The sequence below is a fragment of the Amyelois transitella genome, chromosome 2 (assembly GCF_032362555.1).
Source record: "Amyelois transitella isolate CPQ chromosome 2, ilAmyTran1.1, whole genome shotgun sequence".
NCBI lineage: Eukaryota > Metazoa > Arthropoda > Insecta > Lepidoptera > Pyralidae > Amyelois > Amyelois transitella.
This window is the reverse complement of record NC_083505.1, coordinates 1,222,357-1,239,548: the sequence shown is the minus strand read 5'-3', so window position 1 is coordinate 1,239,548 and position 17,192 is coordinate 1,222,357. Positions and strand designations below refer to the sequence as shown.

The 17,192-nt window shown below is 37.9% G+C and overlaps 4 protein-coding genes across 5 annotated transcripts in view; 3 read left to right on the top strand and 1 right to left on the bottom strand.

Moving 5' to 3' along the window:
• LOC106136863 (stathmin) overlaps nt 1–3,893 on the top strand; it is a 34,682-nt gene extending 30,789 nt beyond the window's left edge. For both annotated transcript variants that reach the window (XM_060954842.1, XM_013337523.2), the window contains one exon: nt 260–3,893. In XM_060954842.1, the coding sequence (XP_060810825.1) occupies nt 260–331 (72 nt within the window). In that variant the 3' untranslated portion in view covers nt 332–3,893. The remainder of the gene's footprint in view (nt 1–259) is intronic.
• Nucleotides 3,894–4,768: 875 nt separating this feature from the next.
• Nucleotides 4,769–9,091, top strand: LOC106136880 (pre-mRNA-splicing factor CWC22 homolog). The gene is made up of 5 exons (XM_013337544.2): nt 4,769–5,994; nt 6,235–6,892; nt 6,969–7,107; nt 7,351–7,450; nt 7,847–9,091. Exons 1-5 carry the CDS (start codon nt 4,950–4,952, stop codon nt 9,013–9,015), a joined length of 3,111 nt encoding a protein of 1,036 aa, XP_013192998.2. The 5' UTR covers nt 4,769–4,949; the 3' UTR covers nt 9,016–9,091.
• Nucleotides 9,092–10,134: 1,043 nt separating this feature from the next.
• Nucleotides 10,135–11,868, top strand: LOC106136836 (uncharacterized). Its single transcript, XM_013337494.2, has 4 exons — nt 10,135–10,317; nt 10,743–10,878; nt 11,184–11,425; nt 11,713–11,868. Exons 1-4 carry the CDS (start codon nt 10,135–10,137, stop codon nt 11,866–11,868), a joined length of 717 nt encoding a protein of 238 aa, XP_013192948.2.
• Nucleotides 11,869–15,354: 3,486 nt separating this feature from the next.
• On the bottom strand, nt 15,355–16,876 carry LOC106136845 (rRNA-processing protein UTP23 homolog). Its single transcript, XM_013337505.2, has 2 exons — nt 16,599–16,876; nt 15,355–16,021 (listed from the first exon to the last, which is right to left on the bottom strand). Exons 1-2 carry the CDS (start codon nt 16,716–16,718, stop codon nt 15,383–15,385), a joined length of 759 nt encoding a protein of 252 aa, XP_013192959.2. The 5' UTR covers nt 16,719–16,876; the 3' UTR covers nt 15,355–15,382.
• Nucleotides 16,877–17,192: the final 316 nt, after the last annotated feature.

Here is a 17,192-nt window from a genome sequence, read left to right as displayed (position 1 = left end):
ACCATAATAATGAATAAAAGTTTTTAATTTGAATTTAAACTTCACGTGCGAAGGCCGTTTGTAGACTTTTTTCTAATTATTCAAACTAATGGGGGTAGAAATGTTATACTTAAAATAGGTATATAGGCTCACTTAAAAATAAGACCGTCAATAAAGGGTCTTATATTTTTTTTAAAAACGAAGCTTCGGTTTTCACTGGTTTGACTCCAAGTAAGTAATGATTTCATATTTCCATTAATGATTACATTTAATCCCTCAGGAGCGACGTGCGGAGCTGGTGCGGCAGAACAAGAGCGCACGCGCCGAACACGACGCCGTCACCACCGCCTAGGCACACACACACAACACGCCCACACACACACACACATAACAAATTGATAACATACATAAAATAAATATGTGTACTTGAGAATAAAAACTAAAGCTGTCTTTGTAATACAACGAGGCCAAACGAATGGTGTCCGGTTGCATTTGATTTTGATTGATTTGATGAACCTATAAGCCAATTTAGAGAGGTAAAGGAACTCTCGTTGGCCAGGTGTGTACTCAGCTTTATTTTTTTTTACTTATAACTAACAATGGCATGTCTGCAAGACAAGTGATTAAAACCAGTGTTGTCAAAAGGAAGGCATAGCGAATTCGAATTTATTAACAGTTCGAATTGACATATAATTTCTTTAAAGGTTCGGGTTTTATAAGAAGCGAATTTTAAATACCTACATAGAGTGTGGTTCGCGGGACAAGAAATACTTATGCGCGCTCTGAAAATAATATTGAATTTGTTATGCTTTTATTGTGAAGACTATATGGTTTTTTTCAGTCTGTGGATTGTGAGAAAATTTTAATCATTGAAAATGTTTAAGGATAAAAGAAGTTATTGTAAATTATATCTTTATTCCATGCAGAAATTGTCATAGGTAACAGTTCTCAAAACAAGCAATTGCCAATTGATAAAAAAACCGACACGACTTTTTAAAATTTAATTTGTTATTTTAAATATTATAAGCGTTATATATCATAAATACAAACTGTGTGTGTGAGATGGCGCGGGCTAATCATTTCATCTGCGTCGCACGAAATTTCCGTAAAGGCATCGATTCAAATGCATCTAAGAAATATTAAAATTATTTTACGATACAAACAGTGCTATTTGAATGATATAAAGGGATCAAAAATGGCGGCGCACCTAATTAAAAATATTGGCGGGTTTATTTCAAACCAGTTATATTTATTTAGTTTGAGTGGGCGTTTCCTTGGAAGAGGACTAAGACAATTTGAAAATTGACCAATCAGGTTAATAGGTCTAGAATGCTGTAATCTGATTGGTTGATTGATGGCTCCGCTTCTGAGATATCGCGCTATAATTACCGCCATTACGATCGGGTTACCATTACATAATGAATTTTGATATGAAAATAGCTTGAAATGTAATTATCACTTGTAACTATAGAGATGGTAGTTTTTATCTTAGTTCGAAATTGATGGAGGCTAGATTAGTCAGAATTGTTTGTATCGTATAAAATTGATATAGTATTAAGGATTGGCTGGTCCAGTAGTGAATTTGTATCGGTTGTTTATCTGGACTTTGAGGGACTATGCATACCTGCGTTTTCATAATATGATGATCACCAACTCATATTCAGAAAGAAGTATTTGTTGTTGCATTAAGAAATATTTGTATTGTCAGTGAAATGATCAGAGAATGCATACGTTCTTCAAAGCGGATATGGCGGATTCGTAAAGCGGTAATATTGTGACAAATACACAGCAGCATCCTCTTTAAATTTTAATAACGTTTTAATCCGATTGTGATGAAAATAGATCTGTAAATTAAACCACAATATTTCCCTCGTAAATCACGCTTACGACTCCATTCTAAATTCGAATTTTATTTTCGCCGATACATAACTACGATGTTGACACGTTTTAAAATAAGGCCTACTTTATAAAAAAAAAGATCTCACTATCTATGGTCAGTTTTTAGCAGTTCATTTTTAATTTTAACTTTAGAACAGTATAATCAATCACAGTTCGACTTTGAGCTGCTAAAAGCTAACCATTCACGGGGTTCTGTACTTATCGTGGAATTTTAGCCTGTTATTTTTTTCAAGCTAGCTCAAAGGCTGAACAACGGAACCCGCGGCAAAATAAAACGATGCGAGCGGATAGGGTTGGCTCGTCGGGGTGAAGTGGAACCTTATCGATAGTTATAGTCTTATATCATTATTTTTAATGTTTATCGTACGCATCAGTATTTTAGGGGAGTATAATCTAAATTTAAGTTTCTCTCACGTTCGTATCAATGAATCGCCGTTGCTGACTGTCCATTTATTAATGAATGTAATATATTTATGAATTAGTTTCGGTTTGAGACTGTGTCGCGGGTCGATGTGGCTGCTCGTCTGGTGGATGCTTGCTCGGCGGTCGCAAGTCTACGACGTTCAATTCATATATTTTTTAAACACAAAATGTTAATTGAGGAACAGCGGAATTCTAAATGTTTGGTATATTTCATTATAAATTCATAATAAAGATGAATTGATAATATTTTTTCTTATACTGTTCAGCACATTTTATTGTATAATCTCTCACTGTCCCATAGAAAGAGATTTTAAACATCCGCTGTTCGGATTCTCAATTCAAATTTAAAAAACGGACGATCATAAACATCGGAAGTGCCTCGTATTTCGTGATCGGCCCTTGGATATCAATAATACTGCCTTGATAGGGTTTTATATTTTTTTAAACGTAGTGGGCGAAGGCGCCGGGCCGCGGGAATGGTGTGTTGGACACAAACCGCTTCTGTGATGTTTTTGCTCTAGTGATATATGTATCGTATCGATCGTTCGGTTAGGCACAAATTATATGGCGCTCGCAAGTGAGAGTACCCTGTATTTTATAGTATATTTTTGCCATTCATTTAGCGTCTGTTTTAACGTCAAAGATAATAAGGCTCAGTCGCAGATTGTCCCGTTGTTTTTCTCCATATAGATTGCGTTAATCTCTATATTAATCTCTATACACAATCTGTATCATAACGAAAGATACCTAAGTCTGGCTCAATTTCTGATTTTACTTGTGTGTAAAGCAGTGCTGTCATTTTTGTCCGACGAGAAGGCGCTAAGTCATTACAAATAGCGTTAAGTTACTAAAAATAACGAACTTGCGCTGGCGCTGATGAGGTCAAAAATGCGCTAAATTTGTCGAAATGCTAATTTGGCAACACTGATATCTCTCTCATCAATACATGAGAAGGGATATAGATAATTGTTTATCACTAACACGTTTTTGCCCAAAAAAAAAAGAGTAAATGCGAAGGTTAATGCTGCGACTGAGCAAATAATTGTATATAATGTTTAGGAGATATGTAAAGCTTGGCGCGTCGCGACACACGTCGCATGCTGCCCCCGTCATGGCACGAGCGACACCATTTTATCGCGCGAAAAACTGTTAACATACCTTTAAAATACTGTTTCAGGACAAAGTAGGTATAAAAAAGCGATAGGTTTTCTCGCGTTAAAATGGCGTCGCGCATGCCATACTGCTGGGGCTGGTCGCTTACGGTACTAATGCTATGAGTAAGCAGAATAATTGTAAGCTTTTCTTGGGAGAGAACTCTGACCAATTTGCCTTGGGTATTGTGTAGCCTTAGATTTTCACAATTGAGACAAATCATGTATAGCGATGCTTTCAGAAATGTTATTCATATTGTTTTAGTAATTTTTGCGTAATTCTAATGGTGTAATTGAATTTTTTTTATTTTTTTTTATTTTACGTGATTATTATAATTAATGTGCTTCAGTTTGTGAGGTATATGAGAAATGCTGTTTGGAGTGCAGGCAACTTTTGTAGTTTCATTGTCGTACCTAATGAATAAAGTAATAAATATAATAGTTTTCTGTTTTACTTCAGATTCCCTCTATACCTTTTATATAATTTTATTTTTTATAAATACGACACCAATGAAAAGGCAAACTTAGAACGTTTACTTATAGCCAGATTTATCGCAAGAGGCTGTCGAAATTTTTGTCTATGTCCTTTCTTTGTTGGTACGTTTTTATCCCTTACGGGTAAACAGAACCAACAGTTGACGTTCAGACGTAACTACTTATGTCTTTCATAATGATTGATTTGAGGTTCTGGTAGTGACAGACCCATTGAATCACAATTTTATAAGCCTTATTTATATATTTACAAGTACATCAAGGAAAAAATATAACAGGAACTTAGAATAAAGAAAACTTGGTTACTTTCCCTTGATTAACTTTAGGTAGGTAAGTATTTGCATGTAATGGAAGCTGGACCTTTCCAATTTCATCAAAATCAGATTAGCGTTACGAAAGTTAATGGACTACAAACATACATAAAAAAATGTGTATCTTCGCCCCAAGTTGATTGAAGATCATTGAAGATTGTAATGAGGATGTAATGCGGTGATGAAAATAAATTAAACAAGAAGGAATGGGTTATTATAATTAAGGAATATAGGCAGATCGAAGGTCTTTAAGCATGGTGGCATATGGTTCAACTGGGAACACGCGAAGATAAGAGGGAAAGATTATAAATGAGAAATATTCATGAAGGTTTTTAAGAAAACAATGTGTTCTACATTGAGCAAGAGAGTTGTACTCATATTATGCAAATAAAAGTTTGAATTTGAGACATGCATGTATGTGTTTCTGATTTTATTTGCCTAAATGTATAGGCGGCCTGAAGTTTTTGTAAAATTGACATAAGTCAATGTTGGTAAAATAAGAACGTCAGCGAAACCAAAATGGCGCCCTATTAGCATCATGCTACGTTGGGGTTGTGATTTATTTTTGTTTGTAACTGAAATTTTATTAACTAATTAACTTCATTTATAAATTAAAAAAGTGATCCGTAACTAGCCTAAAGTAAGTAGAATTTAAAATAAAAAGTGTGTTTTGTTACAATATATATTGTTCGCAATGGAGAATGAACAAGACAACAAACGTAGAAGGAACAAAAACAGAGAAGAAAATGACGAATATCGTAAGGAAAGAAGCTCAAAACGAGCTCGGACGAGGTCTCGCTCGCCTCCAACTAGCCGGGATAAGAAGTCTAGTCGTAAGCGCAGGCGATCTCGGTCTAAATCACAAGAGCCGTCAATCAAGCAAGAAAAATCTGGTAACGATGCTCAAAAAGGGAATGAAAACCAAAGTGATGCACCCGTTCGAAAGGCAAAGGAGACAGATATGCTTAACACCCGAACTGGTGGTGCTTATATACCTCCAGCACGGCTGCGTATGATGCAAGCCCAGATCACTGACAAGTCGTCCGTAGCATATCAACGATTAGCCTGGGAGGCGCTCAAGAAGTCCATACACGGCCACATTAACAAAATCAACGTCGGCAACATTGGCATTATAATAAAAGAGTTGTTGAAAGAAAATATAGTGCGCGGTAGAGGTCTGCTTTGTCGATCTGTAATACAAGCCCAAGCCGCTTCACCAACATTCACTAATGTATACGCTGCCCTAGTGGCTGCAGTTAACTCGCGTTTCCCGAATATTGGAGAGTTGTTGCTGAAAAGGTTGGTTATTCAGTTCAAAAGAGGTTTCAAACGTAATGACAAACCTACCTGTATTTCTTCTGCATCATTCATAGCTCACCTCGTTAATCAGAGGGTGGCACATGAAATCCTCGCTTTAGAGCTACTTACTTTGCTTGTTGAGACACCTACCGATGATTCGGTTGAGGTAGCGATAGCATTCTTGAAAGAATGCGGTCAAAAATTAACAGAAGTATCATCAAAGGGGGTGAATGCCATTTTTGAGATGTTGAGAAATATTCTCCATGAAGGCCAGTTAGATAAAAGAGTTCAGTATATGATAGAGGTGATGTTCCAAGTATGGAAGGATGGGTTTAAAGATCACCCAGCTCTGATTGAAGAATTGGAGTTGGTCCCTGAAGAGGAACAGTTCACTCATCTCTTGATGTTGGATGACGCAACTGATCCACAGGATATTCTGAGTAAGTTGACTTTTCTCTATTTGAAGCACTCTTGATTTTTCATCTTTTTCTTCCTTAAACACTCTTCAATAATGAATTTCCTTTATTCTTTTTTTCCTTAATTAAAAGCAGGTTAATTATTAGATGAAATATCACTCATAAGCAATTATCAAATTTGTAATAGTTATGATAAATAAAGCTGCAGCTTTTCTCAATACTTTTTGTCCTACTAGACTAATCACATTATCACAAAAATTCCAGATGTCTTCAAATTCGATGACAAGTATGAGGAAAATGAACAGAAATACAAAACACTGAGCAAGGAGATCCTGGGATCTGACGCAGAGTCAGGAGAAGAGGACGGCTCCGAAGGCAGTGGCAGTGAAGAGTCGGATGACGAAGAGGCCGAGGGTGAACATAAACCTGTCACCATCATAGACAACACGGAGACAAACCTCATTGCTTTGAGACGCACAATCTATTTGACTATTAACTCCAGTTTAGACTTTGAAGAGTGTGCGCACAAGTTGATGAAAATGGAACTAAAACCGGGACAAGAAGTAGAACTATGCCACATGTTCCTCGACTGCTGTGCTGAGCAAAGAACTTATGAGAAATTCTATGGACTGCTAGCTCAAAGATTCTGTAACATAAACAGGATATACATCGGACCGTTTGAGGAAATTTTCAAAGATTCATACTCGACAGCTCACAGATTAGATACAAACCGTTTGAGGAATGTCAGCAAGTTCTTTGCTCATCTTCTGTTCACCGATTCCATCAGCTGGGAGGTTCTGGAATGCGTCAAACTGAATGAGGAAGACACGACAAGTTCCAGTCGGATATACATCAAGATTTTGTTCCAAGAGTTAGCGGAATATATGGGACTCAAGAAGTTGAATGATCGTCTGCAAGATCCGTGAGTCCTGTTAACTGTTTTGTATGTTTCTTTATAAAGTAAGCTTGAAAATAATGTTCTTTTTTTCTTTTTGCAGGACTTTGCAGAGTGCATTTTCAGGAATATTCCCGAGGGATAACCCGAAGAATACAAGGTTCTCCATAAACTTCTTCACATCAATAGGTCTTGGAGGGCTCACAGACGAATTGAGAGAGCACTTGAAACAAATGCCAAAGGTATTATAATACATTTATTATACTTTCTTAAAATAAAACTACTTTCTCAATTCTAGGTTAATTAAAAAAGATTGCTTTTTGGGATAAATCTTAAAAGGCGTTTATCTGGTGGATGTTTTCCTTTATTCTTAATAAAAAATGTTCAAAAGACAATCATTGTAGGTACAGTTGGCAATTGTGGTAAACAGTAATACTTTGTTTTTTGCAAGAGGTAGGTAGTAATAAATCTGATAAATGTTCCAGAATGTTCCGGCTCCCATAACGGAGATCAACTTGGGCAGTGACTCATCCAGCTCGAGCTCTAGCAGCAGCTCGGATACATCCAGTGACTCCAGTTCTAGTGGTGAGTAATCAATAAAGTTATTATACTTGTCTAGACTGGCCAAGAAAGACTGTGAATACTTGCCATAGGTCTGGAAAAGACTGAAAGGTGATATTCGGCTTTTAACTTGGGATTCTTCTTTTAGGCGATGGGCTTGGCAGCTGTCACTATTTGAATTTGGATGGCTTAATATGTTAAAAGTTTACATTCATAATTATACTTATATATAGTTACTTCATACCATAAAAGTAACTAGTAGGGCTTATGGTAGAGCCTCTTAGCCACATTCTGTGGTCGTCAGTGGTGAATACATGCGCATTTTGATTGAATCAGAATGATCTATTGATTACACTCTCAGAAACATTCCCTTCATTAACTAACTACACTACATAACAAATTGAATTTTATTATTTTTAGATTCTGAAGAAGACTCAAGTAAGAAGAAAAAGAAGAAGTCTGATAAGAAAAAGAAAAATCAGTCACCAAAAACGCCAGCAGCAGAAGTAGCTGACAAAAATGCGGAAAGATGGGGACACGACGGGTTCTACGACACGTACGGCAAAGATGCTAGAAGGACGGAAAGCAGACCTGAGAGAAGGGAAAGAGATGACGATAATTTTGTCAGACCACGAGATGTGTCCAATAGAAATGATAGAGATAGGTTTAGAGAAAGAAACGGGGATGACAACAGGAGAAGGACAGATGGTAGAGCTCGGGCTGACGATTTTTGGGGCAAAGACCGTGAAGAGAGAAATGAACGACAGAATAGAGAAGATAGTTCTAGAAACAGAAGTAACAATGAAGATAGGTACAGAGAACTAAATCGGGAAGAAAATGACGATTCGAAGTCTAGTAGGAACAGGGATAGAGAAGATAGAAATAGGAGGCACGAGGAACCTAGAAGGAGAAATCGTGATGAGAGCGACACTGGCTATGGAGACAGTGAAAGTGACAGGGGAACAAGGCCGCGAAAGGATAACGACAGTGGACGAGACACAGATGATCACAGAAGTAATCGCGAATCGAGAGATAACAGACGTGACAAAGACAGAAGACAAACAGAAAGAGACGACTCTGATAAAAGCAGATCAAAAGCAGAACGTTATTACGACAAAGGTAGTAGAGGAGAAGATGATAACAGACGAAGGAAGGGTAAAGAAGATAGAAGAAATGACGAGAGTGACAGCGACAATGAGGAATATAATGGCCGTGATAGAGAAAGTAGGAAGAAGAAGGAACGAGACGATAGGAGAAGAAAAAATAAGGACTCTGATGATGATTCTAGAAGGAAAGATGATCGTGAGGGTAAAAGAAGAGAGAAACTCAAGGATGATGACGACTACAGAAAACCGGACAAGGATGAAGATTTGAAGGGTAGTAAAGAAAATAAGAAGAGAAAAGATGAAAAGAAGAAAAAAGATAAAAGCGACGTTTTCGATGTTGATACTAGAAGAAAAATAGACAAAAAGATGAGAAGAGACAAGGTATCGTGTTCTGAACGAGCAGACAGCAGTGAAGACAGCGAGCAGAGTCCACGAAAGGAAAACATAGGTCGTTATTGGGATATAGAGCCGTTGCGAGGATAAACGTAATCAGTTGTGTAATTTGTACATAATATTTGCTCTATATAATTCCTCTTACTGATGATAAGTTGTAATAAATTAATGGTTATTAAGTGTCAGAGTTTGATTTCATTTAGCTTGTATTTTATCTGGCCGAATCAGTAAGGTGCTCGATTAAATTTGTGCTCCAAAAAGGCACAGGTTCGAATTCCACCCCGACCAATGACAATTTTCGAAGTTATGTTCATTACTTTGAATACTAACCGATCCTCTTGACCGGTGAGAGAAAACATCGTGAGGAAACCTGCACATTCAGGCAACTGGATGTGAAGCCATGATCGATCCAATACGGGTTAGGTTCCCCTGCAAAGGTTGCGGAGGTCAGACGGGAGTCGCTTCGTGGAAAAACCTGACACGCAACCCAGGTCTATCCGAAGATTGCAGGTTCGAGTCCTGTCACGGTCGCCACTTATGTAATGGATTCGTTTGCCCGGTAGACCCTGCAGCTCTCCTTATTCCCAAAGATGCCCCTAATTAGCGGCAGGAATAAATAAAATATAGAAGATTGCAAAATACGGTCTTTACTTCCACTGACAAACAAGAACACAACAAAAAAACACTATTCAAAAAATTACATAAAAAATAAAGAAATACTTCGAAACAACCTTGGTCATCCCCAACACCAGGATCCATGGTCAAAGGCATACCCCGGGCTTCTCTACAGGGTGGTGAGGATGCAACCGGGACCAAAGTCAGGAGAAAGAGTCTGAATTTTGACGAAATAGATGAGTGCCTGATAGAACTCGTTTTATATGAGAATAGTAATTTTTTTCTGCCGTACGTACTGTATCTCTGAATGGGGAAAAATGTTGATCACACGAATCGCTTGATCGCTTCCTTGACGAGGGAAAATTAAAAATAGTTCGCTTCCTACGATATCCGACTTAACTTTTTTTTAATGAGATTACATTTAATTGGTCTATAATATAAACACCTCCATATTGTTGACATTTAGATACCTTGTCAAAAAAATTTATTAACTTTGACGGCAAATGTGCTTACAGTATCGATATCGATCAACTCAATTATAAATCTAATGTGCCATATTGACTTACGATAAGTATTTTTCGATAGCAACAAAAAATGTCTGAAATGGACGGAGATTCATTCTATAGCGGCAGTGGTAGCACCAAGCGATCTGACGGTAGCTCGAAGGCGTGGCGCGCGGCGTCGGAGCCGATCACCGTCGCGCCCCGCAGCGAAGCGCCGCCGCTGAAACAGCAGATATCCGCGCCTAGCTACTTTTGCTCGCTTAGTGAAAATAAGGTACCTACCTATAGGTACAAAGTTTCAGCATGGACGCATTATAGTCTTAATCGTTCGGTTAAAAAGCAATCTTAGGTAGGTATGTTGGCTATATAGTGTTTCGCCAGAAAGTGATTTCGCCTGTGGTACTAAATCCATGGTAAAATAGACTACTTATGATGAAAAATACTTAATAATAAGATACATACATTTGATCACGTCTTTATCGCTTACGGGTAGACAGAGATCTTGGCAGGAATAGGCCTGGAATTGAGAATCAATTAGTGAAAGAGTTGCTCGCGCATCGCCTAAAAGTAAATACCAAGTTAAAAGCCCCAACTTTAAGTCGCATTTCACGACCTCCATGGGAAAGAGATGGAGTGGTCCAATTTTTAAGTGCTGGAAACCACAAGGCACACAAATAAATAAATAATATCTAATTCAAGGCACCGCCGTTCAAGTACCCGGAGCCAGTGCCTACTCCCATGCTGCTGATTGGTCACATCATGAGTCAGGAGGAAGCCATAGCCATGATAGCAGCCTTCGACGCTGACAAGTTTCTTGGATTGGCTAAGTTTCTAGGTTTGGCTTCACTTTGCTAATTAGCCGACTTAAAAAAAAGGTTAACTTCAAAGGCGTTTCTTCTCTAACGGACAGAAGGCAGTTCGTATTTTATTCGTTAGTTTTATAGATAGCTGACCTCAACGGCTGATAGTAAAAATGAGAATTATCTAAAACTAGACAGCTGTGAAAGGAAGATACCGTAGTGGGCGGGTGGTGATCTCTAAAACCCTTTTCGCTAAAATAGGTACCTACCTACCACGCAAATAATATATTATCTAGTCAAAAGGTAAAAAGCAATTTTTAGGTTAAATTTTACATTACAGGTGAATTTCTCATCGCCAAAAATGTAATTATGAACTACAATTTATCGGAGAAGAATTTCCTCATCAGCTTCCTCGCCGAGACTATCGACTACGCGGCGCAAAGAGACTTCGGCAGCTTCAAGTTGGCTTGCTTGCTGACGATCTACCTGGACACGCATATTTATTTCAAGGGCTATTACTGGCTGCCCCCGGAGAGTCTCTGGCTTTATTTCAAGGAGATAATGATACGGCATACGATTGAGGTAAATCTGAAGCATAGTAGGTTTGAGGTCAAGAATAGTTTCGGGCGCATAAGAGACTTGGTCCAGTCTACCAGAAACTCAACTTCTATAATGTCAATGACTTCAATCTTTCTATGTATATTTAGCTCACGTCAGAAGCCGTTAAAACTTTTTAATTTACAACATTAGTACCTATCTAAGGACAGTTGGGGCAAGACTGTAAGGGATTCTATTCTACTACTTTCACAAGTAAATTCAATTTTTTAATCAGCGGCTTGGTGGCTAGCACTGAATTTTTTATTTTCCAGGACTCCCCTGACGGTCAGGAGGTATTCGAGCCGGAGGAGTGCTACGACATTCTGACGCACTTCCACACGCTGTACCTGAGCAACCTGCCACTAGTGCACATCCTGACGTTTGGCGCCTTCAGACTGAAACTCACTTGGCCTTTTAAAGCCAAATAGTTTCAAGAGTTTTACGTTAGATATCATTTTATGTCGGCATTTGATGGAATCATTGGATGATCCAGTTTTATATTAATAATTATGAATAAAAATGTATGAAGATGCTTGTTTTCAATTTGATCTACATAGGCTTATTATAAACTAGCTGTTGCCCGCGACTTCGTACGCGTGGAAGAGTCGCAAATCCCACAGAAATTAAAGTCTTTGTGGCATTTATGTAAAGTGCCAGACAACATTCTCCAGACTCTTCTTAGTCCACGCAAATAATAAAGAGAAAATTTTTGTATTATCGTATGTTTGTAACGAATATACTCAAAAGTTACTGGATTTATTTTTACGAAATTTGGGGCATATCTATACTAATATTATAAAGCTGAAGAGTTTGTTTGTTTGTTTGAACGCGCTAATATAGAATAGACCTTCGGAAGTGACATAGGCATTTTTTCTAGAATTTTCTCGCCCTAAACCAAGTTATATATCTATACGCAAAATTTCAAGAATATTGCTTCAGTAGATAACGCTTGAAGAGACAACAAACAAACAAACTTTTGCCTTTATAATATTAGTTGGGGTTCACAAAACAAAAAAAAGTAGAATAACTACATACAACGGAAAATATAAAATATCTGAGCCGCGCGGCGTGGTAGGCTCCTCTCTTCCTTGCTGCGTCATGTTTTACACATCATGCGGCGCGGGTGAATTTTATATCGGTGTTATTTTTAAAATGTTATATCTTCTAAGATGGAAATTAAGTGATGTCGAAGACAATTTTGTTCACAATTAAATACTCATTTATTTGGATAAAGATTAATACTATTACGTTGATATAAATATAACTAATACATTAATTTCGACCAAATTTGATTACCATATAAATTTGGGATTCTTTTTTAGGCGACAGGCTAGCAACCTGTCACTATTTGAATCTCAATTCTATCATTAAGCCAAATAGCTGAACGTGGCCTTTCAGTCTTTTCAAGACTGTTGGCTCTGTCTACCCCGTAAGGGATATAGACGTGATGATATGTATGTATAAAAACGGTTCTAGTGGGTTAATCTTAAAAGATAGACGTATACTGTCGTGGACATTTTTTAGATTATTTTAAGAGGAATAATTCTTTCATACATATATTTTTGATAACTTGAACCGTTTTCGCAGCGCACGCAACGGAAGCCCTAAAGGATGAATAATACACCCCGTTTTTTTCGCATTTTCCATTATTTCTTCGCTTCTAATAGTTGCAGCGTGATGTTACATAGCCTATAGCCTTCCTCGATAAACGGTCTATTCAATGCAAAATAATTTTTCAAATCGAACCAGTAGTTCCTGAGATTAGTGCGTTCAAACAAACAAACAAACTCTTCAGCTTTATAATATTAGTATAGATAAATCTAAGTGCCTATTTAAACTAAAAAAAATATTCTAATAGAATTATAACCAGAAATATGTACCTACAACTTACAAAAGAAAAAGAAATGAAAATAAAGTTGAAACGCCTGTGCAATACTATCTTGCCGTCTTCGGGTCTTCCCATACTCCCTTCGGAGTAGATTGGTTAGGGCTTTTAGCCCTCTTCAATGGCATCATCGCTGCCTACGACTGTAAGCAGATCGATGGGGCGGCCGTGATGGCCGGGGTCTTCACGTCTTCATACACTGGGAGTCGTCGGCGGCGGCGTTGCCACTGGTCGACGACGTCTGCCGCAAGGCAGCGAGGGGAGGGTTTTACCCGACGGCCCGGAGGGCGGGCCTGGAGCGGCGAGATGCCGCGCAGGTGGCTGTGTGATGACGCGTCCGCCCTCTCGAATATCTAGGTTCTCCCACTTCAGGTCCCTGCGGATCATCGAGTTCCTCACGTAGCGCGGGTCTCCGACGACTGCTCTGAGACTTTGGTTCTCTTGGGCTCTGAGTCTTCTCCTGTTGGTCTCAGAGCAGAATGCGTACCACGCCGGGGCCGCGTACGTGAGGCGGGATCTGACGTACGTTTGGTAGATCCCGTGCTTCGTCCTCAGGGGGAGGCTGGAGGAGAGAACTGCGTGAAGTCTCCCCCTGGCTGCCTTGGTCATGAAGCTTGCGCTCGCCTCCCGCCCCTTTTCTACCCTGCCGCCGCTAGCCGCGTCGAGCGCGGTAACCGTTACGCAAAAATAATCCTTATAGCATGATTCAGTATTTACGCGCGATGGCTTGCTAGCGTATTTCATTTCATGTATAAGTTTGGTGTTTATATACCGATTTCGGTGATTCTTTTTTTATTGAATAGGTACTTATATTAACTTTTAAGATTTACGAATGAGTGTGAGTGTTATTGGTATTATAAACATCAGAGTAAAGAAATATAATCAGAAATCTCCGAACTGCTAAGCTATTAGGAATTACACGTGTTATTGTGAGACAACCATAAAAGATAGACTTATGCTGTCTTGGGATATTTTTTTAATAATTTTATGTAGAATATTTCCGTTGTACATGGTTTCGCTGTATCTTTAACCATTAAGGATGCACACGCGACGGAAGCTTAAAAATCAAGTAACTTCTCCCGTTTTCCCAACATTTCCTTTCACTGCTCTGCTCTTAGTGATTGTAGCGTAATGAAAAGTATACTATAACCTGCTCAGGAGTATGAAGAATAACTGTACCAAGTTTCGTTAAAATCCGTCAAGTAGTTTTTGTTTCTATAAAGAACATACAGACAGACAGACAAAAATTTTACTGATTGCATTTTTGGCATCAGTATCGATCACTAATCACCCCCTGATAGTTATTTTGAAAATATATTCCATGTACAGAATTGACCTCTCTACAGATTTATTATAAGTATAGATAGATATAGATGCGAAATTAAGTTATTTCTTTTTCATTCATATAATCTCGTCCATATCCTATATCCCTTTAGAGAAAGACAGGGCCAGCAGTCTTGAAATACTGGCCACGTTCAGCTTAATGATAGAATTGAGATTCAAATAGTGACAGGTTGCTAGCTCATCGCCTAAAAGAAGAATCCCAGGTTTATAAGCCTATTAGCCCTTAGTCACCTTTTACGACATCCATGGGAAAGAGATGGAGTGGTCCTATTCTTTATTATATTGGTGCCGGGAACCACACGGCAAGTTAATTTACTTGTTTGTTTTCTATTCAAGCGTTATCTACTCAACCAATTTTTTTGAAATTATGCGTATATTTAAGAGTCTTTGGAAGAACATTGGGCACTTTTCACTTTTTGTAGATAGTAAATAATAAATTTAGGTACTATTTATACTTTATACATGGTTCATTAGGCTTGATATTGGATTCAGTTTGTTTTCAACAAGTGCTATCAGAACCTTTCCCCAGCCGTGGACTTATGGCTGTTATTATGATTATACAGCATATGTTTTAAGGGGAATTAATTCGAAATCATACTGTTTTTTTCCTACTGTGGTCACGGGATGACTCGGAAAAAAACCAGGATATGTAACCAAAGGGATTAAGTAAAAAGACTAAATGAAATATTATTAAACTTATTTATTGATTTAACCTAAGAATTACTGAGAGCACTTTGCAACTGTTCCTTTACATGCCTCGGTATTTTATTCTTCTTCCTCTTTCTAACTTTCCCTTCTTTTATTTTACTTTCTTTACCCATTGGCTTCTTAGATTTCTTCTTTTTACAAGACAAAGGGTTGGGATTATGAGTTTTCTTCTTCTTAATGGGAACTTTTGGTTCTTCCACATTTTCTTCAACACCTAAAGCCTTTTTCATATTTTTGAGGACTTCATTTTGATTTTGACTTATGAACATAGTGGCTGTTTCAAAGTTTTGTCCAACTTTTTCGTAGCTCGCTTTGGAGGGTTTATCAAGAGTGGGTGATTTGTTATGTAGATATAGTAGTGGAACTCCAGCCTTAGATCTTAACTTCTCTTGCAGGTCGCGGTCCTGCGTTGCCAGTATGTAATGTTTTTCATTGTTTTTGCCAATCATAGAGAAAATGCATTTTGATCCGGTTACAGGCTCCTTGTGCCCGCATTCATGAATACCGTACTGTTTTAAAATAGTTAGCGCTCCATGTGTTTTCTTTGATATTTTTTCTGTTTCTTTTATGATGCATCTTGTTGTTAGTAGTTTTACTGGGTTGTTGAGATATTTTGGTAATTGTTCTCTGATATTGATTTGCTCCTGGAATAAATAATGTATTATTTATATATTTCATGTCATTATTAAATGAAAACATAAGATTTAATACCTTAATATTTAGCAACTGAGTTAACTACAAAAGGAAAATATTAAGCATATTTCAAGTTTATAAATAAAAAAAAGAAGCTTTATAAAGCAGAATACCTAGTTTTAATTATTGCATGCTGGCTCCGGAAAGTTTTCTTGCCAACGCAGGCTCTGCTCTTTGAGTGTGAGGTGTGAGTCTGCACTATCTGCCTCTGGGTCCGGGAGTTCCTCCACTGGCACCTGAATGTCCTCGTGGGGAAGCTGCTCGGCCCGCCACTCGTCATCCACCACGTCTATCAAGCGACCCACGCGGACGTATTTGCTATCCATTCTGCACATACATATTTCCAGTTTTATTTTAATATATTATTTAAAAGACTACACACAACTTCGATTTGACTATGCCTGCCTGAGAAAAGAGGCGTGATTATAATGTATGTACCCAATTTAAAGATCTGGTCAGTTGGCGCAAGTGTCAACAGTCCGCAAGCAATAACCACAACTAGGTATTCTTAGGTAGAACTCAACTCACTTTGAAGGCAGCAAAACAAAACGTGCCGTCGACTAAAACCTGGTAAGGTTGGTGGAAACCGAAATTGTTATAGTAAAATTTCATGTACTTCTGGACTTTCTTGTATCTGGTAATCTTCATTTTAAGTTATTTTTAATACAGACCCGTAAAGTTGGCTGATGATGGTAACGAACAGCAGAGGAAAAGAAATTTGTATTTGATGGAAATGTAGTTTCAAGTAAAATTTCAACTTAGTGCAACCGAACCCGCAGCCACAGGAAACGTAAGTCAGTTCAACTTCAAATGTCAGTGTCACCCTGTCACCATCAATTGAATATTTGACAACATAAAATAGTGTTTAGGAGCCTATACACAGATACATAGAAATATAAATGCAATAAAACTCGTAAAAAGAAAAATTTTCGGCTTAAGCTCCGAAAATTCAAACAGATTGGAATAAAGATTCAGAAACAACTAGACGAATAAAACCACAAATCTTTTTTATTATCGTCAGGGCAGTTATTAAGCCGTTAATATCTAATCATTGTAATTTTTATATGATTTCGAGAAATAAATACAAATACAAAGGACGAGTTGAATAGATTGTGCTTGCCC

Excerpts from the sequence above, each read along its gene's own strand:
- LOC106136880 (XM_013337544.2), top strand. The coding sequence starts at position 4,950 with ATGGAGAATGAACAAGACAACAAACGTAGAAGGAACAAAAACAGAGAA. Across the intron at positions 5,995-6,234 it reads TGATCCACAGGATATTCTGA|ATGTCTTCAAATTCGATGAC; the intron begins GTAAGTTGACTT and ends CAAAAATTCCAG. Across the intron at positions 7,451-7,846 it reads CAGTGACTCCAGTTCTAGTG|ATTCTGAAGAAGACTCAAGT; the intron begins GTGAGTAATCAA and ends TATTATTTTTAG.
- LOC106136836 (XM_013337494.2), top strand. The coding sequence starts at position 10,135 with ATGTCTGAAATGGACGGAGATTCATTCTATAGCGGCAGTGGTAGCACC. Across the intron at positions 10,318-10,742 it reads GCTCGCTTAGTGAAAATAAG|GCACCGCCGTTCAAGTACCC; the intron begins GTACCTACCTAT and ends ATCTAATTCAAG. Across the intron at positions 11,426-11,712 it reads TGATACGGCATACGATTGAG|GACTCCCCTGACGGTCAGGA; the intron begins GTAAATCTGAAG and ends TTTATTTTCCAG.
- LOC106136845 (XM_013337505.2), bottom strand. The coding sequence starts at position 16,718 with ATGAAGATTACCAGATACAAGAAAGTCCAGAAGTACATGAAATTTTAC. Across the intron at positions 16,022-16,598 it reads TTTGTTTTGCTGCCTTCAAA|GAGCAAATCAATATCAGAGA; the intron begins GTGAGTTGAGTT and ends TATTTATTCCAG.